This window comes from Mus musculus, chromosome 5, assembly GCF_000001635.26.
Source record: "Mus musculus strain C57BL/6J chromosome 5, GRCm38.p6 C57BL/6J".
Taxonomy (NCBI): domain Eukaryota; kingdom Metazoa; phylum Chordata; class Mammalia; order Rodentia; family Muridae; genus Mus; species Mus musculus.
The window spans coordinates 109,996,277-110,020,974 of NC_000071.6; the positions used below are offsets into that span (position 1 = coordinate 109,996,277).

The 24,698-nt window shown below is 39.9% G+C and overlaps 1 protein-coding gene across 6 annotated transcripts; it reads left to right on the plus strand.

Moving 5' to 3' along the window:
* The first annotated feature begins 225 nt into the window (after nucleotides 1-225).
* On the plus strand, nucleotides 226-15,990 carry Zfp932 (zinc finger protein 932). Of its 6 annotated transcripts, none has more exons than XM_030254792.1 (5): nucleotides 226-357; nucleotides 10,668-10,794; nucleotides 10,980-11,040; nucleotides 11,595-11,742; nucleotides 12,356-15,990. In XM_030254792.1, exon 5 carries the CDS (start codon nucleotides 12,438-12,440, stop codon nucleotides 13,740-13,742), a length of 1,305 nt encoding a protein of 434 aa, XP_030110652.1. In that variant the 5' UTR covers nucleotides 226-357; nucleotides 10,668-10,794; nucleotides 10,980-11,040; nucleotides 11,595-11,742; nucleotides 12,356-12,437; the 3' UTR covers nucleotides 13,743-15,990. The 6 variants fall into 6 exon arrangements, with proteins under 6 accessions (XP_030110652.1, XP_017176582.1, XP_017176581.1 ...); XM_017321093.1 differs by lacking the exon at nucleotides 11,595-11,742 and adding an exon at nucleotides 7,077-7,176 and having other exon boundaries at nucleotides 226-354; NM_001374712.1 differs by lacking the exon at nucleotides 11,595-11,742 and adding an exon at nucleotides 7,077-7,176 and having other exon boundaries at nucleotides 234-357; nucleotides 12,356-14,132.
* Nucleotides 15,991-24,698: the final 8,708 nt, after the last annotated feature.

A 24,698-nucleotide genomic window follows, 5' to 3' on the forward strand; every position in this document is an offset into this window, starting at 1 on the left:
GGAGACAGATGGGTAGGCTATCGGAGGACAGGCACAAATACTACAGAAATACAAATCCCTGTAGATCTGGAAAAAGTCAGGCACTGGACTTGAAGCTAGGGCTGAGAACCTCTGCACTGTGTACATTCAGCACACCCTAACCCTAAAGGAGGTGCTCGAGTCACTCAAGACTTACTGGCCAATCAGAGCCTCTACGCGGACCTGCCAGTCAGAGGGGAAGGCGGGTTTTCCGGATACCTTGGGCCGGTTTCCCTTAGTAGCTGAGCAGGCTTGAATGGTCCCTTATGCTGTGCTCTCTGTCCTGCCGCTGGATGCTGTGGAGGGTGCTCAGGCAAGCTTGGAAGTTGTGACATGGTGGTGAGTACAGGGTCACTGAAAACAATGGGGAGAAGCAGGGGTCTGAGCAGCGCGATCTGCTGCGGTGGGTCTTTCCCGGGACTCATTGGGAATCAGCGGCCATGTGCGGTGTCCCCTGAGGTCCTAGCCACTCGCGGGACCCAGCTGTAGCCTCTGAATAACTTCACTGTGGGGGCTGCATCTGTGCAGAGCATTTGGCCGGTGTGTAGCGAGATCTTTGGCGTTATTCCAAACTCAGAGAGTCCTAGATTCTACAAATTCTGTTGTTAGCATTTGACATTAAGGTGGACAATCCATTTGGAGTTAACTTTGTGGAGATTGTAAAAGGCATCTCTTGTGCTGGGTAGCAATCCACTATCAAGCTGTGATGTAAAAGAGTAGAATTTATGATGTAAAGGATTTACTAAAGCTTAGCGAATAGTAAGTCACAGCAAGTAGAATTTAGCTGAGGGTGCACTGCCTGTAACATATCCCACAGATAAGTAATGTGCTAACCAGGGCAGTTAGAGTTTAGGATGCTATAATACATATGCACCAGGATTGCCCAGAAATATGGCTCCTAACCACAACAAAGGAATCAAACTTGATTTACAGTAAGCATCTAGGCCCGTCTCCATATCAAAGAGCAGGCCTCTAACCAGCTGCTCAATGGGGCATTACAGGATCACAATCTACAGTAAGGCCTGGTGTGCCTTACTTTTCTTCTTACTTTTCTTACTTTTTTTCTTTTCTTCTTGAGAAAAGCGTAGTTCTGACACATTGGCAAGATGACACATAGTGACAGCCATGTGAAAAGGGAAAAAAGAAAAGAAAAGACAAGAGAAGACAAGACTGTTTTATTGAGTGCAAGCCTGATCCAGCTACAGTTTCCCTGAGGTCCCCATGTCTGGAGCAGGACACAGCTCCTTCTGAAACCCAGAGCCAGTCACAGCCTGGGCCTAGTCCTTGGGAGCTTTCCCTGAGGCCATGGGTATAGAGAGAAAACAGGGCTCCTTTACTTTGTTTTTTTTGTTTTTGTTTTGTAGAAAATGATTTTAATATTTTCAATTGTTAACATTTTTAAAAGAGAATAATTATTTTAAGATATATTTCACTGTTATATCCTCCTTTTCATTTCTGATTTTATTTTTCTGATTTTATTAATTAGGATACTGTCTCTGTGCCCTCTGGTTAGTCTGGTTTTTCTAGTTGATTTTCTCAAAGAAACAGGTCCTGGTTTTGTTGATTCTGTATAGAGTTCTTTTTGTTTCTATTTGTTTGATTTCAGCCCCGAGTCTGATTCTTTCCTGACATCTCCTACTCTTGGGTGCATTTGCAGAGCTCCTTCTCTAAATTCAGGAATGTGCTTGGGAGCTGGGAATGGTCTGGGGCAGGGCCTTTGGGAGGGGTTGAATCAGATACTGAGAGCACAACTTCCCACCATATGGGGCTGTGGTTATCAGTTCCAAGGCCACTAGAAGTTTGGTCAGAAATGTTTTTGAGATACACTGAGTTGTCCCTTGTGCAGCAGTGTTTGATTAGCCTTCTCCTGAGTGTGTCCCATTGTCTGATGTTTCTGTGGACTTCCTACTTTCTTCATCTTTCTGCTGACTTCAGAGGTGTCTCCCATCTCCTTCCCTTTCCCTCATGTCAATCGTGTACAAGATGGTATTCTTAAGAAGCTGACTTAGCATAAGCCATAGCTTGTGTAAGACCTCCCCACCCCAGCTTTTATACTCTCTACCTTTTCCTTTTCTGATGTTTTTCATCATCTGGAACCTTCCACTTAGGACACTGTCACTAACCTGCTGTGGTAGGGCACTGGTGTCCTTAAGAAATGATCCCGGAATATGCTTGCTGTGCAAATTTCCCATATGTTTTAGTGGCTAGACTTGCAGTCTCCAGTCTGTATTTAAGTTGTTCAAAACTTAACCTGGAACCTGAACCTAAAAGAGACTTAAGGGTGGCAGCATATGTGGAATGCAAAATCCATCCTAGTCTGGCTCCTCTTTAGCCTTAATCACTGTAGCTGGTCTTTGCTACTTTATGGTTTCTTCTTTTTCCTCTCTTTAAAAAAACAAACAAACAAATATCACCATAATGGTGTTGTTTATAGTTGTAAATGTGTGAAACTTAAACTGGTTTGAAATAATGTACAAAGCCATAGACAGAGGACTTTAGCATAGACTTTAGTGACACAGAATACATTTCTAGTATCACATAAATGATACCTCACTAAGTTTAACTTAATTGAGAAAACAAAAAGAGTTCAAATAAAACATTGTCCAGAATTGAACAATGATATGTATGTGACACAGGATTGTGTATTAGCAATAAATTCTGATAGCAGTATTTTGGGATTTTTCCATAGGTATCAACTAAAATTAGTTTAGACCATGTTGTGTTCTAGTTGATATAAAATTGCACATATTTAATGTATGTATTCTGATATATTTGGCATAATACCTACACCCAAGCAACCCCATTCTACGGAGTTCTCATAAATGACAGAATTGCCATGGATCCCAGCAGTCTTCTCAATATAGTTTCCATGAACTTGAAATTAGTATTATGAATCCTCATGTTCATTGCAGTTGTATTCATGGTAGCCTAAATATGAGAATTACCTCTAGGCTCATTTGTTGAGGAATAGCTGGGTGCCTCAAGGGGACCTTGTGCTAAAGGAATGAAGACAATAGCAATGGTTAAGGACTAAGTACTTGTAAAGACTCTCAGTCCATGCTATATTGGTCCTAGAAGGACATGGAATTACAGCTTAAGCATTCTCAACCTATTTCTTTTCCCATATAATTTTAATCTTTATTGTATGCTTATTGTCAGGTGGGTATGAGAACTTACACCATCATCTCTACCTTGCAGGTAGCAATAGAAAATGAAGGGTGACCAAGCCAGCTCAGTCAGTTAGCAGTATATCAAGGGAGAGTGAGGACGGACAAGAAGACTGCAATTAGACAACACTGTAACATGAGTCCAGCCATTGCTTAGGCTGAGGCGGGTTTGTTTGTTTGTTTTTGTTTCATTGGTTGGTTGGTTTTTTTTGTTTTTTCAAGACAGGGTTTCCCTGTTTAGCTCTGGCTGTCCTGGAACTCACTTTGTAGACCAGGCTGGCCTCGAACTCAGAGTCCATCTGCCTCCCAAGTGGCATTAAAGTGGGATTAAAGGCTTGTGCCACCACCACCCTGGGGGTTTGTTTTTCTAAAGCCTGCTTTAATACCATTTTAAATACATACAAATAATAAGGTCAGTTCTAGGTCAAGGACAGAACAAGACAATAAGCGAATCCAGGGATCCTTGCTTCTTTTCTTTTTCTTTTTCTTTTTCTTTTTCTTTTTTTTTGGGGGGGGGGTGGCGGGGTTGGGGGTTTTTGTTGTTGTTGTTTTGTTTGTTTGTTTTCAAGACAGGGTTTCTCTGTGTAGCCCTGGCTATCCTGGAACTCACTCTGTAGACCAGGCTGGCCTCCAACTCAGAAATCTGCCTGCCTCTGCCTCCCAAGTGCTGGGATTAAAGGCGTGGGCCACTACTGGCCAGCCAGATCTTTGCTTTTAGGGGCTTATCAGGATGACCAAGATAAAGGAATGCCACACAATCCTTGGCTGAGTTTACCTGGAGCTTTGTATTAGCCCAAATGTATATATTCCTTTCTGAGCCTACTTCCATGTCCTAGCTCAATGTCAAATTCCTGCCAAATTCCTACAGAAAGGCAGAAAGAACAGAATCTAGCTGAAGCAATCTCCTCAAAGTGTTTTTCTAATGTTTATTTAGAACATTATGTGCAGAAGAGAAATGAAATATCAAGCTTTCTGTAGCAAGAGTTGTTATAGATGGGAAGCAAATGTGGTATTATAGTATACTGTACAAATGCAGAGAGTGGCTGTATTTGGATGGCATGAGAGCTTTCTGCCTATGAGTCATACTGCATGAAAAAGTAAAAATGAGATTAAGAAACAGACTGACTGTTTTGCTTGAATTTAAATAGTGATGATACATTACAATTGAACAATAGTCTTAAATAACTGACTCATCTCTGTGATGTCTCTGCATTAAGTAACTTAGATGGTAACACTTTCATTTTTGCTTTAGAGAATGTGTTTAAATATTTAACAATTTTATACATTGCTTTTTATTTTTAATTGTACAAAATTGCTACATTATTATAATTAATGCAGGAGTTTTGTACAACATCACATATTTATTTTTATTGACTAGTTATTTAAACATTGTTCTTTCTTAACAACAATCAAGCTTATTCGTTTGAAATGAAGTGAGAAGCATTGTAATTCCACATTTCAAACTAGTGAAAGCTAACACAAGAAAATGACTCATTTTGTTTCCTACTTGATATATATTTCATATTAAGAGCAAAACTTCTGATTTCACAGATATAGACTGGGCCCAAGATGAGCTCATCATGAACTCCTGTGTTGCAGGGTATTTGATCACATTGTGAACCAGAGACCCTCCAATTTCCTCAGGGGTGAGGGGTTTGGGGGGGGGGGGGAAGGTGTTTCTAATTGTGGTGTGGCTCAGCCCTTATTCAGCAGTTAAGCCTCAGATGCCCAAAATATTCTACCTAGATAAGATTGTACACAAGCTAAAGGCTTCCAGGACTAGGTCAACATTATGATAAGAAAGAAGTAAGCCTCCAAGATGATATTTTTACACTATTATGTGATGGTCACTGTCTACGAAATCAAAACGAGAACTGTATCTGTCACAATCATACTGTCCCTGTCTTCACTATTTTGCTCTTCTTTGTTGATTATTGCTTCCCTTTTTTGCTTTTTCATTTAAGCAATATTATATTAATTTTTAAATTGAAGATAGATTTCCTTCCTACACTCTTTGCAGCTACCCCCTCCCACTTCACCTATCCACCTCTCCCCTAGATCCAACACCCCCTTGCCCTGTGTCCTCTTCAAAAAGGAGCAGACCTCCAAGAGAGGACAGCCTAACAGGGCAGAACAAGATAGAAAAAGACAAGGTGAAAGCCTTCGTATTGGACAAGGCAACCTGATAGGAGGAAAAGTCTCAAGATCAAGCTAAAGAATCAGAGTTACACCTGCTCCCACTGTTAGGAGTCCCATAAAGACACCAAGCTAACAACCATAACATGTCAGCAGAGGACCTGACACAGACCCATGCTGTCTCTATGCTTGCCATTTAAGTCTCTGTAACATCCTAAAATCCAGTCAGTGTTAGTCATGGGTTCCCTCTCAGGTCAAGGGTCTCAAGCTAAACCAAACATTGGTTGGCCACTCAAACAAGTTTGTTATCATCATGCCCCAGCACATCATGCAAGAAGGACCAATTGTAGGGATGTGTGTGTGTGTGTGTGTGTCTGTCTGTCTGTCTGTCTGTCCATCCAGGTTTCTGTTTCTGTAGCCTGTAAAGTATCTTCTCAAAGAGACTAGAACATAGGGATGAAGGCTCCAAGCCTGTACCACCAGCTTGATTTCTGCATTCAGTGAACTGTGTAGAATTTGTCCTCGTTGATGGGGCCCTGCTGTCAGTTATCTGAGATCACAGTTTTGTCCTAGCATCAGGATGGGTTGTTTAAGGATCTCCAGGGAACCACCTTGGCCAACACCAAAACCAAATGTAACCCATTCCCAACACTGAATCCCTGGCTGGCTACAAAGGATGGTCAGTTCAGACTCCATATTCTCCACTACTTGGAGACTTCCTTAGGGTCACCCTATAGCATCCAGGAAGTTGCTATTATATTGGGTCGTTACGCTAGCCCCCAAATGACCCCTAATCCAGCTGTTCCTCCCTGCATTGTACTTTACCCCTGCATCCCCCCAACTAGTCCCTCCCACTCCTGTTCCCATCAAACCCCAGTCTACTCACAGAAACTACTCTATTTCCCTTTAGAAGGAGATCTGTGCTTCCCCCTATAACCCATCTCTACCTAGCCTTTCTGGGTTTGTGGAGTACAGCTTGATTATTATTTACCTAGTAGTTAATATCTTATTATAAGTGAATGCATGACATGTTTGTTATTCTGGATGCGGGTTACCTCACTTAGGGTGGTTTTGTTTTGTTTTGTATTTTTTTAGTTGCATTTACTTGCCTGTAAAATCATGATGGCATACTTTTTTAAACAGCTGAGTGATACTCCATTGTATCAATGTAAAACATTTTTTGTTTATCCATTCTGCAGTTGAGGTACCTCTAGGTTGTTTCCAGTTTCTGGATAGGATGAATAAATATGCTAGGAACATAGCTGAGCAAATGTCCATGTGGTAGGGAGGAACACCTTTGGGATAGATTCCCAAGAGCACTGTAGCTGGGTTTTGGGTAAATGGATTCTTAGTGTTCTGAGGAACCACAATTCTGAAGAAATACTGATTTCCAAAGTGGCTATATTAGGTTACACTCCACAAGCAGTGGAGAGTTGTTCCCCTTTCTCCGTATCTTTGCCAGCACGCGCTATCTCTTCTATTATTGATTTTAACCATTCTGACTTGTAAGAAGATAGATTCTCAAAGTAGTTTTGATTTGCATTTCCTTGATGGCTAAGATGGTGATGATTTCATTAAGTATTTCTCAACTTTTTGAGATTCCTCTGTTGAGAATTCTCTGTTTAGATCTATACCCTATTTTTTAATTGAATTTCTTTCTTTGGAAAGCCTGGTTTCTTGAGGTCTTTATATATTTTGTATATTAGGCCTCTATAAATGTGGACTTGGTTAAAAAAATGTTTTCCCTCTCTTTAGGCTGCCTCTATGTCCATCTGACCGGGTTTTTGCCACTTCTAATCTACTTTCTGCTACTGGCAAAGAGGAGTAATAGAGTATACAGGATAAGTATTGCCCTGTAATTTCTTAATTTTTTTATTATAGTCTTGTACTTCATTTTTAAAAGACTTATACATCTGTCTGTCTTTCTGTCCCCTTTTATTTGTGGTGCTATCTATGTTATGTGATTTTATTCATCATAATCTAATCATAGTTTGTTTTTCTGGAAAATGATAGACCACCTATTTTTGTTTTCTGAAAATTTACTATGAGTTTCTTGAATTTTTGATAGTTTGGGAAACAGTTTTAGTTTCCTCTTCTTGATCCTGAAGACTTGCCTCTCCTCATTTCTTGGCAACTCTGTCTTCCAGGTGATGCAATCAGCAATTTTGGGGGTTTTGCTACTTAAGTGATTGATATGGTTAACACATTAGATTTGGCTTTTTAAAACTCTCTGATATATTAATGTCTGTGTATCCTAGTTAGCTTAAGTTGTCAACATTTTGGAGCCTACAGTCATCTGAGGGAGCCTCACTTGAGCTCATGCCCTCATTAAAATGACTGGATGCTGGGTTAGTGAGAGATTGTGATGACTGATGTGGGAAGGGTCTTCCACTGAGGGTGGCATACATAAGAGAGGTAGCTGAGCATGAGACAGTGACCAAGCCAGAGGGCAAGACAGAAAACAATGTTTGTCCATGGTTTTTGCTTTAATTTCTTGAAACTTGAGTTTCTATACTAAGTTCCCAAAAATGATAGAATGTAATCTGAGATGCTTTTGCTTAGAGGATTTAATCAAAGCAGAGCAGCAAATTAGAACCCCCCCCCCAAAGGATGTGGGAGATATCAGGAATGGGAGGGGGCATTCTGTGCCTTTGTATGTTGGGAAGATATAGCTTGCTTTTTTATTTTTCAAGATGTAGCAATCAAGAGTATTCTAAGAGGGGATGGAGAGATGGGTTAGCGGTTAAGAGCACTGTCTGCTTGCTCTTCAGAGGTCCTGAGTTCAATTCCCAGCAACATGGTGGTTCACAACCATCTATATTGGGATCCAATGCCCTCTTCTGGGGTGTCTGAAGACAACTACAGTGTACTTATATAAATGAAATAAATAAATCTTAAAAACAACAACAACAAAAAAGAATGTCATAAGAAATTTTGGATATTTAAAGAATGTATGGGCTGTTGCAGACTATTAGGGTCATTGAATATAAACTCTGCATTTTCATCATGGATGACCGTGATCAGAATGTAGTCAATTGAGTCAAAAAGCTCACAGATAGGGTGATGTCTTTCAACATTTGTTTCTCCTTTGTGGCTTTCTTTTTTTGTTTGTTTGTTTGTTTGTTTTTTGTTTTATTTTTTCGAGACAGGGTTTCTCTGTATAGCCGTGGCTGTCCTGGAACTCACTTTGTAGACCAGGCTGGCCTCGAACTCAGAAATCTGCCTGCCTCTGCCTCCCAAGTGCTGAGATTAAAGGTGGGCACCACCACCGCCTGGCCTTTATGGCTTTCTTTAGGGGAACTTATAATGTTAGGGTCCAAGAATCAACTCAAATAGTATGCAAAAGTGTTTTATTCTGCTGAATTCTATCATGCAGGGGTCTATCATTCACTAGGATGGAGACAGACGTGAGCTTTGCAAGCTCAATTTAAAGCCAGTTAGGGGGATTCCAGAAAGGAGAACGTGAACTTTATTCTGATAGGTTGGTTCAATTTCCAAAGGTATGGGTGTCTTTGAGATTGAAGTTCTGGGGGGTGGGGGGAGACTTTCCGGAACCAATACTGGCTGACTATTCTTGGTTTTGGTTTGCTCAGGCCTGGTGGTAGGCACAGCTCCTGGAAGCTCCTGATTGGCTGCCTGTTAGGGTGGTTTTCTTGTAATAGACATTTTTGGACTTTTCCAGATCTAGGAAACAGAAACTTAGGCCTAGTCTCCCATACTGTCAGTTTGCAGCCTGTCATGGAATCATCCTGGCTCTGGCCAACTCAATCCTCTCAATTGAAGCTTTTGTAGATTGCTTATTGGGGATGATATTTGAGTGTCTATAGACTCAATACATTTCGTGTGTGTGTGTGTGTGTGTGTGTGTGTGTGTGTGTGTGTGTGTGTTACTGTGTTGTGATTGGATCTGATTAGTCAGCTTCCTTCTTATGTTGTCTTGCCTTCACCATTGTAGACTATCCCTGAATCACATAAGATGCAGCTGAAGCAGTTGTAATTCAGTGCTAAGCTATCTTGAAAGATTGATGTTTTTATAATTTTAATTTTGTTGGTTTTGTTTTTGAGGAAAAGTTCCTCTGTGCAACCCTGGCTGTCCTGAAATTATGTGTGTAGAACGTGGAGCCTCAAACTTAAAAGCCCACCTGACTCTGGCTCCAGAGTGCTGGGATTAAATGTGGGCCAACATGCCTAGCTTTTTTTTTGTTTTTGTTTGTTTGTTTGCTTGCTTGCTTATTTGTTTTTATGTTATTGGCATCAGCAATAATATAGCAATGTAGTTTTGGTATATGTCAAGCATGTGCTGTTGTGTTGATCTTCATGCACGTTTGAATTTTGACATTCGGCAGAGATAATTTTCTGTTTCTCAGGATGGCGTGTATTCATGACATTGATACTGCCTGAGCTTTACTGCCTGAGCTTTCTGAGTCATTGGATTGCAGGTGTATAGCATTCTTCCTACCTGTTGTGGTTGTTTTGAATTTTTAAATGAATATGAGTATTTGACTGTATGCATGAATATGCACATCATGTATACCTGGTCCCCATAGTAGTGAGAAGATGGGTTCAGAATTCCTGAACTTGAAGTAATTGATCGTTGTGAAGCCCCCTTGAAGGTACTGGCGATTGAGCCCAATTATTTGCAAGACCAGGAAGAGCTCTTCACTACTGAGCCATCTCCTGTCCTATGTAGCATCAACATTTACATTGCCAATATTTTCATCTGTCAATTTGTATCTGTTTAAAGATACATCCCCTTTTAGTAAGATCTTGTTACTGTTACAGATTAAACTGGGACACCTGGAAGATGAATAGAGAACTGGAGTGAATGTGTAATTCTTTCTAGGAACTCCAGTAAAAACCTTTGAGTCCTTTCTCTCTTTGTTGTTTGTTTGATTGATTATTACAGAGGAGACAGGGTACCTTTGGCTGTCCTGGATAGACCAGAGATATACCTGCTTCTGCCTCTTGAGTGCTTGGATTAAAGGCATGAACTAATATGTTCAGCTTGCCCATCATCTTTTGGTAGTTAGTAATTGTTCACAATTTCTCTGATGTGTTCTCAGTACTTCTTCTCTCTCTCTGTTTCTCTCTCTCTCTCTTTCCCTCTCTCTGTTAATTAGCATTTCTATTGCAACATATATCCTATACAAAGAGCAAAAAAATCACAGAATTGAACCTTATTACTCAGTTTCCTTCTAAGATGACTTGGTAATTACATTAGAACTTCTGGGTCATGAAATAAGTGCGGGAAATACCAGAATCATAGGAATATATTGTCATTGAAGCATACATTTACAGTGATGTTGGTATCATGGTTTCTGTTGTACACATGTATGGAATATTTTAGGATGCATTGACCTATGATGATGTGTATGTGAACTTCACTCAAGAAGAATGGGCTTTGCTGAATCCTTCACAGAAGAGTCTCTACAAAGATGTGATGTTGGAGACCTACAGGAACCTCAATGCTGTAGGTAAGACTGAATTTTCTTTGACTTTTTAAAATAAGGGAACAACTGTTTCCTTGTTGATGCTTTTCTGTAATTTCACTTGAGAATGAGGAAGAATAAGGTGAATAAATCAGTTTTACTAAAGATAGTAACTTAAATTTGCCTAATTTCCAATAATATATCATACATTTTCTGGTATCATATTTTAGGCTACAATTGGGAAGACAGTAATATTGAAGAACATTGTGAAAGCTCCAGAAGACATGGAAGGTAATTTTCATGTGCAAATGCTATGAATTTGCCTCTGAAGAAATGTTCATGTGTCCTGGTACTTTAAAAGAAAAGCAACAGTGAAGAAGAAAAAAAAAAAAAGCACTTCTTTAAGTGTATTGATTATTAAATTTTTACAAATGCACGTACATCAAAGCCAGGTGTCTGATTTGTGTTTTCATGGCATTTTTCTTTAAGAGAAGACAAGGAAACAATACCTTAACTAATATTACCATTTGACTAATAGCCACATTCCAGCTACTCTGTTGAATTGCCAATCTAGTCTCATACCACTCACACATTGCCATATATATATTGCCAAGATATATATTTCGTGATAAGTATATGTTCCCAATAAGCAAATGTTCCATAGTAAAGCAGATTACTCATATAATAACATTGCTAAGTTTTAGTGAGTGGGGCAGTTTATGAGAGTCAGGAATGTTGTTGAAGAGAAACCTAAATTCCTATACCATATGTCCATGATGAACAAACAGCCAAATTGCTTGAATGCAATGTGGAAATCTTTCATTTGCTATTCTTTTTTTTAATAGGTATATCCTGTGTCACAATGGATACAAGCCGTGTGAGCATAGGGATATTGAAATAAGAATGTACCTCTCTCTCTCCCGGAATAATTGAAATGAATGTAGTAGTCCACACTTGAGCAAACTTTCTCAGTGTGATACAAGTTTATAAATGGTTGGTTTTCCATCTTTAGTGGGACTATATCCATAAACTCGCACTGTAGAAAATCCCTTTGAGTACTAGGATTCTGGACCTTATTTTCTGTTTGTCCTGGTTTTCCTTTGCCAATATGATGTGAAAATATAGTGTATTTCACAATATAGGAAATTTATGTATATACTCAGTATGGTAAAGCTCAGAGCTCTTGCATTTCTCTTAAAATTTGTGAAAAATCTCATAGAGAAAAATGACGCACACAAAAAAAAAAGCCAGATGATGGTGGTGCACGCCTTTAATCCCAGAACTTGGGAGGCAGAGGCAGGTGGATTTCTGAGTTGGAGGACAGCCAGGGCTATACAGAGAAACCCTGTCTCAAAAAAAAAAAAAAAAAAAAAAAAAAAAAAAAATGATGCTACAAATGTGAGCCATGTAGTAATTTACCATTACAGGTATGCAAGGGAAACCATAATGAAGGGGAAACAAAGAATATAAACAAAGTGATAAAAATCTTAAGATGTGACTCCTCTTTACAATTAGGCCAAATTATAAAATTAATTCCTACAGATAAAAATATTCATGAGTTTAGTGAATGTGGCAAAGCTTTCACATGTGCCAATTATCTTTGCAGGCATGAAAGAAATCATACTGGAGAGAAACCCTACGAAGGTATTCAATATGGTGAAGCCTTTGTTCATCACAGTAGTCTACAAATGCGTAAAATAATACATACTGGAGAGAAACGCTACAAATGCAATCAATGTGATAAAGCCTATTCACGACACAGCATTCTACAAATACATAAAAGAACACATAGTGGAGAGAAACCCTATGAATGTAATCAATGTGGTAAAGCCTTTACACAACACAGTCATCTCAAAATACATATGGTTACACATACTGGAGAGAAACCTTACAAATGTGATCAATGTGGTAAAGCCTTTGCATTCCATAGTACCCTCCAAGTACATAAAAGAACACATACTGGAGAGAAACCCTATGAATGTAATCAGTGTAGTAAAGCCTTTGCACATCATTGTCATCTCCGAGTACATAAAAGAATACACACTGGAGAGAAACCTTACAAATGTGATCAATGTGGTAAAGCCTTTGTAGGTCAGAATGATCTTAAGAGACATGAAAGAGTTCATACTGGAGAGAAACCTTACAAATGCAATGAATGTGGTAAAGCCTTTGTATGTAATGCCAGTCTCCGTACACATAAAACAACACATACTGGAGTGAAACCTTATGAATGTAAGCAGTGTACTAAATCCTTTGCCTCTCATGGTCAACTTCAAAAACATGAAAGAATTCATACTGGAGAGAAACCTTACAAATGTGATCAGTGTGGTAAAGCCTTTGCCTCTCATGATAAATTTCAAAAACATGAAAGAATTCATATTGGAGAGAAACCTTACAAATGTAAGCAATGTACTAAATCCTTTGCCTCTCATGATAAACTTCAAAAACATGAAAGAATTCATACTGGAGAGAAACCTTATGAATGTAAGCAATGTACTAAATCCTTTGCCTCTCATAATAAACTTCAAAAACATGAAAGAATTCATACTGGAGAGAAGCCTTACAAGTGTGATCAATGTAATAAAGCCTTTGTATATGAAAGTTATTTACAAGTTCATAAAAAAACACATACTGGAGAGAAACCTTACAAATGTAATGAATGTGGTAAAGCCTTTGCACGACACAGTCATCTCAAAGTGCATAAAATAACACATACTGGAGAGAAACCTTACAAATGTAATCAATGTGGTAAAGCCCTTGCATATCATAGTACACTCCAAGTACATCAAAGAACACATACTGGAGAGAAGCCCTATGAATGTGAGCAATGTGGCAAAGCCTTTGCAAATCAAAGTTATTTCCAAGTACATAAAAGAATACATACTGGAGAGAAACCCTACAAATGTGATCAATGTGGTAAAGCCTTTGTAGGTTCAAGTGATCTTAAAAGACATGAAAGAGTTCATACTGGGAGAGAAACCTTACAAATGTGATCAATGTGGTAAAGCCTTTTCATACCATTGTCATCCTCGAATGCATAAAAGAACGCATACTAAAGAGTAACCCTATGAATATAACCAATGTGGTAAAGCCTTACAGTGATCTTGAAAGGTGTGGTGGACTAAATATACTTGGCCCATGACAAGTGGCAGTAGTAGGGAGTGTGGCCTTTCTGGCATAGATGTGGTGTTTGAGAAAGTCTGTCACTATATGCTTGGACCTTGAGATCCACACAGGGCAGAAGAGTCTTCTGGCTTCTGATCAAGATGTAGAACTCTTGTCTCCTCCAGCACCATGTCTGCTTGGACACTGCCATTCTTTTCGCCTTGATGATAATAGACTGAACCTCTGAATCTGGACCCAATTAAATGTCCTTTATAAGAGTTGCCTTGGTCATGGTATCTTTTCACAGCAATAAACCCAAATTAAGACAGACAGCATAAAAGATAACACACTGGGGCTGGTAAGAGCAGGTAAGACTCAGCAGGTAAGAGCACTGACTGTTTTACAGAAGGTCCTGAGTTCAAATCCCAGCAACCACATGGTGGCTTACAACCACCCGTAATGAGATCTGACACCCTCTTCTGGTGTATCTGAAGTTAGCTATGGTGTGTACTTATGAATAATAATAAATAAATCTTTAAAAAAAAGATACCGCACTGGAGAGAAACTGACAAGTAGATAGTTCTCTGCATGTTTGATAAGTAACATGTTTTAAATAGTCTCTTTTTCCTTCTCCTCTTCTATTTATCCTCATCTATAGTCTACATCTCCTTTTCCTTTGCATTTTTCCCCCATGAGGACAGTGATGTATTAAGATAGAATCTCACATATATTCCTGAGTTGTCTTGAATTAAAAATCCTCCTACCTCTACCTCTTTAAGGCTCAGATTAAACGTGTATATGTCATGCTTAGGTTTTTCAAACAGAAATCCATGGATGTGGAACCCTGAGCTAGAAAATAACTGTCTAATCTTGGGGAATTGCCAAGGTGATGACAATGTTGAGGAGTAGACCTAGAGAGTACAGTCATGCCTCCATTTCTGTTAGCTCCTGGAAGTGCACTACTATAGGGACATGGAGTAAGCCTAGGCATTAGTTACAAAGCAGCCTGTTTCACTTGAGACAATTAAGAGGCACCAGAATGACCAAGAGGGACTAGAGCTTAAAGCACAGTAAAGGCCTTCTCAAGCCAGACAAGGACTCCAGGAGATGCTCTAACAGATTCAATGATCGTTTGCCAGAGAGGACCAACTGCATTGTATTAGGAGGTGTAAGAGAGGGTTCCAAGATGCTTCCTACTAGCTTCACATAGTGTTTATTTTATTTAAGCACTAGTGTTTATTTAAACCCAAACACTCATTTAATAGAATACTCTGTGTTTAACATTCATGTGATGTACTTTCTAGGCCATCATCCATGTCCAAAGAGCATCAGAACATGGTATCTGCTGCTGATACCTTGAAGCAATTCCAGAAAGATCACTGTATGTGACTATTTTGAAATGTTTAATTCCAAGCTTCTTCACAATTTGGAAGGTTCATAGGAAGAACACATAATGACCAGAGTGCCTTTAGCTATGTTAGTGATGGGCAGGGAAAGAAAAGTCTTGTGGGTTTTCATTAAAGGTTTCCCTCCTGTGTTTACATCATGCAAAGCATGAACCATGATTGGTCTCTGAGGTCTTGCACTGTTTCTCCTTGGTAATGTTGCCTGATGAGCAGGTAATGAATTCTGGTCTTCAATGCACATGCAGAGATCAAGATTTCCTAATTATTCAATGTGTTTTCTTAGAGTCAACATTGTATTGAATATGTAAAACATCTAAACTGATATCTAGTGTAAGGAGGTTGAATCTGGGTTCTGTCTGTGCTGTTACGTTCTACATGCAGTGAGTGTAGTTTAACTCCACTACATTGTTGTGGCTGCTCAATATCACTTATTGACCATCTAACTCCAAAGAAGCACATTATACATTGAAACTATTTTTTCATTATGTTATTTCATGAAATGTGCACTAGCAAACATTAAATTAAAAAGTGTTATTTCTCTGGAGTGTGCTCAGCAATTAATTTTGTATCAGGAAATTAAAGAGAACAGCTTTCACATGCATACATTCACAGTTAACAGTCTGCTAATGATAAATGTTATCAAGTGCAATGATGATTTTTTTTCCTTCTAGTCATCTTGACCTACTACAAATTTGTTCATTATCAGAAATTAAATAAGCAATTAACTAAATTATAGATATAGTGTTACTGGGAAATTATTATTATTATTATTATTATTATTATTATTATTATTATTATTATTATTTTGGTTCTTTTTGAGACAGGGTTTCTCTGTGCAGCCCTGGCTGTCCTGGAACTCACTTTGTAGACCAGGCTGGCCTCAAACTCAGAAATCCACCTGCCTCTGCCTCCCAAGTTCTGGGATTAAAGGCATGTGCCACCACCGTGTGGTTTGGGAAATTATCTTAAGAATAAATATGCACTGGAGAGATGGATCAGAGATTAGAAACACTGACTGTTCTTCCAAGGTCCTGAGTTCAATCCCCAGCAACCATCTGTAATGGAATATGATGCCCTCTCCTGGTGTGTCTAAAGACAGCTACAGTCTACTCACATATATAAAATAAATAGATCCTTAAAATGAAAAGTGGGCTGGAGTGATGGCTCAGAGGTTGAATGCACTGACTGCGCTTCCAGAAGTCCTGAGTTCAAATCCCAGCAACCACATGGTGGTTCACAACTACCTGTACTGTGATCTTGGTGCCCTCTTCTGGCATGCAAGCAGAACACTGTACATAATAAATAAATCTTTAATAATAATAGAAAAGAATAAAAATGCAAAACCCTTGACCAAAAAAGGTAGAACTCTTCTCTCCCCTCCCTAAAAGGTAGGTGAAATTTATTTGAGATGGTAAAAGGCTCTATGCCTGTTTGAAGAAGATGGTATGTTACCTAGATGCTTTAATTAGCACCTAAAATACAGATCACAGTATTCCCTTTTGTGTGGGAGGGCAGTCATACAAAATATGTGTAAATGGGCAAGTTTGCACATCCTATCCTCCAGTCCGAGGACTGATAATATTGGGAATAGGCTACTGAAAATGTGCTGGAAAGACTCACTCAGAAACAATTTTTATTTTAAATCTTTTACTTTTAAAATGTGTTTACATGGGCTGGCAAGATGGCTCAGCAGTTAAGAGCACTAACTGCTCTTCGGAAGGTCCTGAGTTCAAATCCCAGCAACCACATGGTGGCTCACAACCAACCATAATGAGATCTGACACCCTATTCTGGTGCATCTGAAGACAGCTACAGTGTACTAATGAATAATAATAAATATTTTTTAATGTGTTTACATATAATATTCCTATTAAATTATTTATAAAACTATTATAAATTTTTTCTAATACGCATCACACATGAACATTTGTTTATAGGAAATTTAAACAGTGTAGCACCTTTCTTAGAGTTAGTCTTTCATCATCATCTTATTGTATGAAATTGGTTCAGTAGAAGCCACCAGAGGGTACCCTCAATGCTGTCTTCCACTTGTGTCCTACTAAAGGTGTCCTGGACACAAGGTGATACTGGAAAATAAACTTCTCAAGGAATCCTGCACCCTATTTGACAAGTTCCACAGGGAAAAACATAAACTTTAATAAAGAGGAAATGAAACAGTGGGAGTGAGTCATTCAGTACTGTGGAAGGAAAATAGAAATAAAGATCCTGGTGGAAGCAAGAGACTGTGATTCTCACACCTAAAATAGCATCCTCAGGAGGAACAGAAATGACGAGGCCCCACACCACTCCTACCAACAATAATGGGCCTGTTCTCCACTGGCAGCCACCACTGCCCTTCCTCCTTCCTGCCTGTGCCTGGGTGATATCAAAACAAACAAATGATCGAATATGGTGGTGCATGCCTTTAATCCCAGCACTCAGGAGGCAGAGGCAGGCAGATTTCTGAGTTCAAGACCAGCCTGGTCTACAAAGTGAGTTCCAGGACAGCCAGGGCTATAAAGAGAAATCCTGTCTCAAAAGAAAAAATAAAAAGAAAGGAAAGGAGAGAGAGAGAGAGAGAGAGAGAGAGAGAGAGAGAGAGAGAGAGAGAGAGAGAGAGAGAGAGAGAGACACTGACCAATCAAATGCCTAAGTCTTTTCTCAGAAAATGAGATTTAAGGAATGTGGATGAAACAATAAAAGGGTGGGGTAGGCAAGCATCTACAAGTGCAACATGGCAGTATGGGCTTTAATGTCTCTAGAATCTTGATTAAATGTCAACTCTGCATTCTAAAGAATAGAGACAAAGGAAGAGACCCGAGGACATTTGAGCAAACTGTTACTTAAAGTATTTCTAGTCTTAAAGTCATACCTGCCCAGAAACATTCAGTTTGCACATTCTCCACTCTCCGCCTCCCTCCTGCCTCCTACCTGGACAGTGGCTAGCAATCACACACATTTTCTTTCTACATGTGAGAGTCTGAATGAAAATGCCCCAATAAGGAGTGGCACTATTACCAGATGAGACCTTTTTGGAGGAAATTTTTCACTGTGGGTTTGGCTTTGAGATTCAAATGATCAAGCCAGGCCTACTTGCTCCCTTTTATTTTTTGATGCCTGCTAATCCAGATGTAGAACTCTCAGCTATCTCTCCAGCACCATGTCTGCCTGCATTCCATTGTGCTTCTCAACGTGATGATAATGGACTACACCTACGAAATTTAAGCCAGCCCTAACTAAATATTTTACTTTATAAGAGATGCTATGCCCATGGTATTTCTTCATGACATTAGAAACCCCAACTAAGATACGACCCATTTTATTTTGGGGACCTTCTTAGTTAGCTTTTCCTGGGATCCAAACTGAGGGTTTGGGAAAGTTCTGAGGGCAGGAGGGCCTCTTACCTGTTCCTTTATTTTATTTTATGAGACAGAGAGTATTACTATGTAGTTCATGCTGGCCTCAAGTTTGCAATCCTGCCTCCGCTTCTTTATTGCTGTTTTCATAGGTATTCAGCATTGCACCTAGTTAGATTCACAGACTTCACTCTGGAAACATGGTTTCTGAAAAATCAGGAAATGGGTTGAGGTAAGTAAAATAGATCAGTTCTTATTTGTATGTATTTCCAATATTTGATTGGCTCAGTGTCTGAAATCAAAGATTCTTAGTGTTAGGAAATTGTGAGGTGAGAAATAGCCAGTGCAGGCACATTGACAGCCATAAGAACTGACACCTTGATAGACTGAGTAATAGTTAGCTGACAACCAGTCCTACCATTAGCCATCCTTTACATTATAGCTGTTTTCTGTGGGAGCCAATAACCCCATAAATCCTATAGTACATTTAATTAACATCAAAAATTACTAACAATTATTGAACTCTATATGCCAGGACTTGTGTTCTATGCTTTATAGGGATTATCTCACTGTAGAAATATTCCCATAGGAAACAGCATTAACTAAATATATTTGGGGACTTAAGCTTTAGTTGGCTGAAAATTGTACATATATGGAAAACACGTTTACTAAGTGACTTTGATTAAATGAGGCTTCCATTTTCTCTTTTTGGACTATGTGTGTGCACAAACATTAAGTCTGCTAAGTGTGTTCAGTATGTACTTTTGTGTCCAGTGCTATTGTCTTTCGCCAGCAAAAAACACGCACAGACAAAAAGATCCTCCCATGGTTACTTTATTTCACAATATAATGAGGTAGACAAAGAAGGCTCAGAAATGTGTGTGGTTTAAATACTCTAGGTGTGACGTGTCTTAACTAGGGCTGGTAGCTTGACCCACGATTCTCATGCTCCCTGGGGATAAGCTAAAGCCCCCAGGGGTTGGACTAGTGCCCTGGGAGATGGACTGGTGCCCCGGAAATGGGCTGGTGACTTTTTGGCGGGCTTTTGCTCTTTGGACATGCGCACAAGAGCCCGATCTAGACAAAGAGATCGGTTTGGCACAATGGAGGTTTACCACCATCTAGTGACCGCACGTATATTGCGGCTTTCCACATCTCCCCCTTTTTAATATAAAATTTAAAATGCAAGCTACTCTTTAATGGATGAAGATAGGATTTATGGGGTTATTGGCTCCTTAGTGTGCAGAAATAGGGGCCATGTACAGGATTAGCTCTTAGGCTCACAGGTTTTTTCCCAGAGTAACCCTGACCTTCTCCCGTGCCATTTTTCCTAGGGGAGGGACACTTGGACACTCAACCCTCATGCAAATTGACTTGTCTTCTAGGAGCACTCGAATCTCTGAGCAACTCCTATGCGGTGCTTAGCCCAGCAATCCATAAGAGTCAGAAACTTACTCACTCTATCCTGTGCAATGAGACTAGCCTCTAGGAGTGCAAGAGCTGAGCAGTCAAGTGCTTGCGAGGTCATTTTAGCATAGATAACCAGATTTTAGGGGAGGTGCCTTGCTCTATGGCAGCAAGTGCTTGAGCAATTACCACCTTGTCACGTCTCTGCTGAGATCTGAGTTTGCACACCAGCCATAGAATAAACACTAGTCCACAACACAGGGTTGTGCCAAACAGGCCCACTCCCACCCACTCCTTAAAATGTGAGAATGCAGAGGACATCCAGGAAGAAAGTCCTTTGATTCCATCAACCAATGATGGGTCCACGCGCGTAGAATTGATCGTCATCACTGCTGCACGTAGTGCCTCAAGGTTTTCATCAAATCCTTCAGACCAGTTTCCTGTAAGAAACAAAGACAATTCTTTAGATAGATTAGCTGCACTCGTCCAATTTTCATATTGGACACTAGTAATACATAAGGCTCCTGATTTCTTATCACAGCCAAGCTGGGCCAATTGGAGAAGAATTTCCAGCCTTTCCTCCACCAGATCAATGCGCTGGTTCACTATCATTAGCTCACCTTTTAATTGGGCACTGAGCACTGAACGTTGATCGATCGCCTCTGCTACAGAGGAGGACAACTGCTCGACAGTTGTGCTTGACTGGACTGATGTTGTCATAACAATTCCAGCAGCCGTAGCTGCCACTGCACTGGCAGCCATTGCCACCACAACAGCTGCAGTGATACCAAAGTCTCGTTTTTGCCTGTGTAAAGTTACGGTGGAAGGGATCTCCACGGGGACAGGAACCCATCGTGGAATCTTGGCAAGCATAGCACGGCTGGCCCACTTAAGGTTCCAGCATTGTGACATCCAGCAGTTTTCATTAGTACAGGATTCAAAGGAACCGTTAGAAAGAATAAACAAGAAAGGAGTGTACACACAAACTGGAGTAGGTGAATAATTAGTCTGCTTTATCAGGGTCTTATTAAGTCCAGTGATTTCAGTAGTAGAATTTTGATAAATGGTTCTATCAGGTAACAGAACTTGATGAAACTGAGCAAATTTTGAAATACCATTAAAAATCGCTTTTCCAGTAGCTCCTCCTTGGAGGAAAACCAAGGGATTAAGATCTATACAGCTACTATTAATCCCACAAAGTACCCATTTATGAAAAGGATGCATTCTAAAGTCCTGTAGGAAAAGTCCCTTTTTCATAACAAATTTCTCCTCTGGGTCATCCATCATGTTGGGAGAAAAGGAAAAGGTTTTACTCTGATCTGCCCAATGAGTGACGGAGGATTGACAATCAGACCAAGGCAGGATCAGCCCTTCATCTTCCAAGCTACAATAAGGAGCCATTTTTGGTTGATTGGGACGTTCCTTGTCTGAAAAGTTAGGTGGTAGAAATGTACCATTAACCCAAATTGCCTCCTGCCAGAAGGTCTGATTTGTAAGGCTTATATCTCTGTTCGAAGTGTCTTGGGTTATTTTCACCAAGCCTCCTCGATACTTAATAAACATTCCCAAAGCTCGGCTGGTGAGTCTGATACAATCTCCCAATTCATTAATTTGGAAACAGAGATAACCTCGTTCCCTTATAGAGCGTTTTTCTCCCAGTGGTGCCCAGATAGGGTCAAATGGTAGGTATGGCAGGCCTAAAGTTTTATTGGTCGTAAAAAACTTGGGAAAAACAGCTGTATTATGATGAACAGGCATGGGCTTAGGGAAAGCAGACAGAATTGCTCATCTATATTCTCCAAATATACTAGGAACCCAAATCCACAGAGGCAGTATAAGGACTAGAGGTAGTTTCCAAGGGATCCATCCGGGAGTCATTTTCATGTGTCAGAATTCTTCGTGTCAGTCGTTCCGGCAGCCAGAATGGGCTGTCTTCTTCCTGTGGAAAAACACAAACAGCTCCCCTGGATCTTATTAATATAGGATCCGGGCCTTTCCAGAGACCAGTCAAAACATCTTTCCATTTTACCATCTCTTTTGGCCTGTCAGGCTCTGAACAGTGACGTTCAGCCGCAGTATGGCCTTGAGCATCAAGATTTAAAAAATTAAGAGTGAAGAGTGCCATAGAAACAGCTACTCTTGGTACTGGAGGTAGAGCCTCCTCGACTCCCCCCTTTTGTTTAATTAAGTAGGACTTGAGAGTGCGATGGGCACGTTCCACAATGCCTTGTCCTTGAGGATTATACGGAAGACCAGTCAGATGAGTCACTTCCATCTGGCGACAAAACTGTTGAAATTTTTGAGAGGTATAGGCTGGTCCATTGTCTGTCTTAAGGAGTTTGGGTTTTCCCCAAGCACTCCATGCCTCGAGGCAGTGTTGTATAACATGAGAGGCTTTTTCACCTGTTAAAGGTGTGGCAAACATTACACCAGAGCAGGTGTCAATAGAAACATGTAAATATTGATTTCTCCCAAAGGAGGAAATATGCGTGACATCCATTTGCCAGACCTGTAATGGCCTGACACCACGAGGGTTTATCCCCACACGAGGGACAGGTAAAAATTCACAGCAATTCTGGCATTGAGTAACAATTTCTCTAGCTTCTTTTCTAGTTAATGCAAAGCGGCGATGTAAAGTCTCAACTGTCACATGAAAGCGCTTATGAAATTCTTTTGCTGCTTTTGCCTGGGAAGACAGAGCAACAGCCATAACCTTAGTGGCTTTGTCTGCCAAATCATTTCCCAGAGACATAGGGCCAGGGAGGCCCAAATGTGCCCTGACATGAGTAATATAAACAGGGAATTTTCTATTTAATAAAACATATTGTATTTGTCGAAAAATATTGGCAACTCTGCTGGAGGGTTTTATTACCCCAGCTGTCTCAAGAATGTTAACTGCATTAACTACATAGGAGGAATCTGATACGATGTTAAGCGGTCCTGGGAATGCTTTAAGAACCTCCAGTACCACTAAACATTCCACAACTTGAGGTGAGGTCTCATTATATTGCTTAGTTACTATCTCATTATTAACCACATAAGCTCCTATACCAGTTTTTGACCCATCAGTATACACCACAATCCCATCTGTGAGTGGGTCCTTAGCTGTTACTTGTGGAAACACTATAGCCTGATTCAGGGCAAACTGTAAAATTGGATGTTTTGGATAATGGTTGTCAATCTGTCCTGAAAAGGAGGTGACTAAAACTGCCCAATCATCAGATGTAGCTGCCAAGGTTTGAACCTGTGCAGCAGTATAAGGTACAATTAGGATTTTAGGATCTTGTCCAAAATAAGTAATGGCTGCTTTTATTCCTCGAAGTGCAAGTTGTGCAACTGCATTAGGATACCAATCTATTATTTTAGCAGGAGATGCATTTGGATGAACCCATAATAAAGGTCCATTTTGCCACAAGACTGCGGTTGGCAACTGGGCTGTCTTAAAGACACACAAATCAAAAGGTTGTGACTCATCAATGCGTTGTAATTGAGCCTTTTGCAAAGCTTTTTCTACTGTCTGCAAGGCCTGATTGGCAGCCGGAGTAAGGGCCCTAGGGGAGGAGATATGAGACTTTCCTTCCAAAATATCAAATAAAGGTTTTAACTCAGCAGAGGAAATCTTCAAAAATGGTCTCAGCCAATTTATATCTCCCAATAATTTTTGGAAATCATTTAAGGTGTGTAAATGATCTCTGTGAATCTCTAATTTTTGAGGAACAATTTTGTCAGGATAAATGAGTGACCCTAGGAAGGCTCCTATTTGAGCAACTTGCACCTTTTCAGTGGCCACCTGCAGTCCCCATTGCCCTAACGTTTTTATTAATATAGGATATGCTTCTTGTAATAACTGTAAATTTTTATGACGTATCAGTATGTCATCCATATAATTTATTACAATTATCGATGGAAAATGATTTCTAACTGATTTAAGTGCCAATTGCACATACAGTTGACACATAGTGGGGCTATTTGCCATCCCCTGAGGTAGGACCTTCCATTGGTATCTATGATCAGGCTCTAAATGATTAATGGCTGGGATGGTAAATGCAAATCTTTGCCTATCTTGAGGACATAAAGGTATAGAGAAAAAAATCTTTAATATCTATAATTATAATTTCCCAATTTTTAGGTAAGGCGGAGAGCAATGGAAGCCCTCGCTGAACTGATCCAAACAGGTGCATTTGTGCATTAATTGCTCTAAGATCATGTAATAAACGCCATTTGCCAGATTTTTTTCTTAATTACAAAAATAGGTGTATTCCAGGGTGAGGTAGAGGGCTCTAAATGACCTAAGCGTAGCTGTTCAGAGACCAGTTTTGTGGCTGCTTCTAATTTTTCAGAGGATAGAGGCCATTAAGGAACCCATACAACTTCCTCTGTAAGCCATGGTATGGGCATAGACCCCTCAACGGCTGATACTAGAAAAAATTCAAGCCTTGTCTTCCTTTATTACCCTTTTGAGGGATAGGTTCAAGTCTACCCTGCTCTCTTTTCCCTAATCCCTTTCCTTCTTTATAGCCCATTTTCTTCATCATTTGAACAGCTTGTGGTGAGTACTCATTAGTCAAGGTTATTCCCATTGCCTGTAAAATGTCTCTCCCCCAAAGATTAACTGGGAGTGGTAAGACATATGGAGTAAATCTTCCCGTTTGACCTTCAGGTGCTTGCCAGCTCA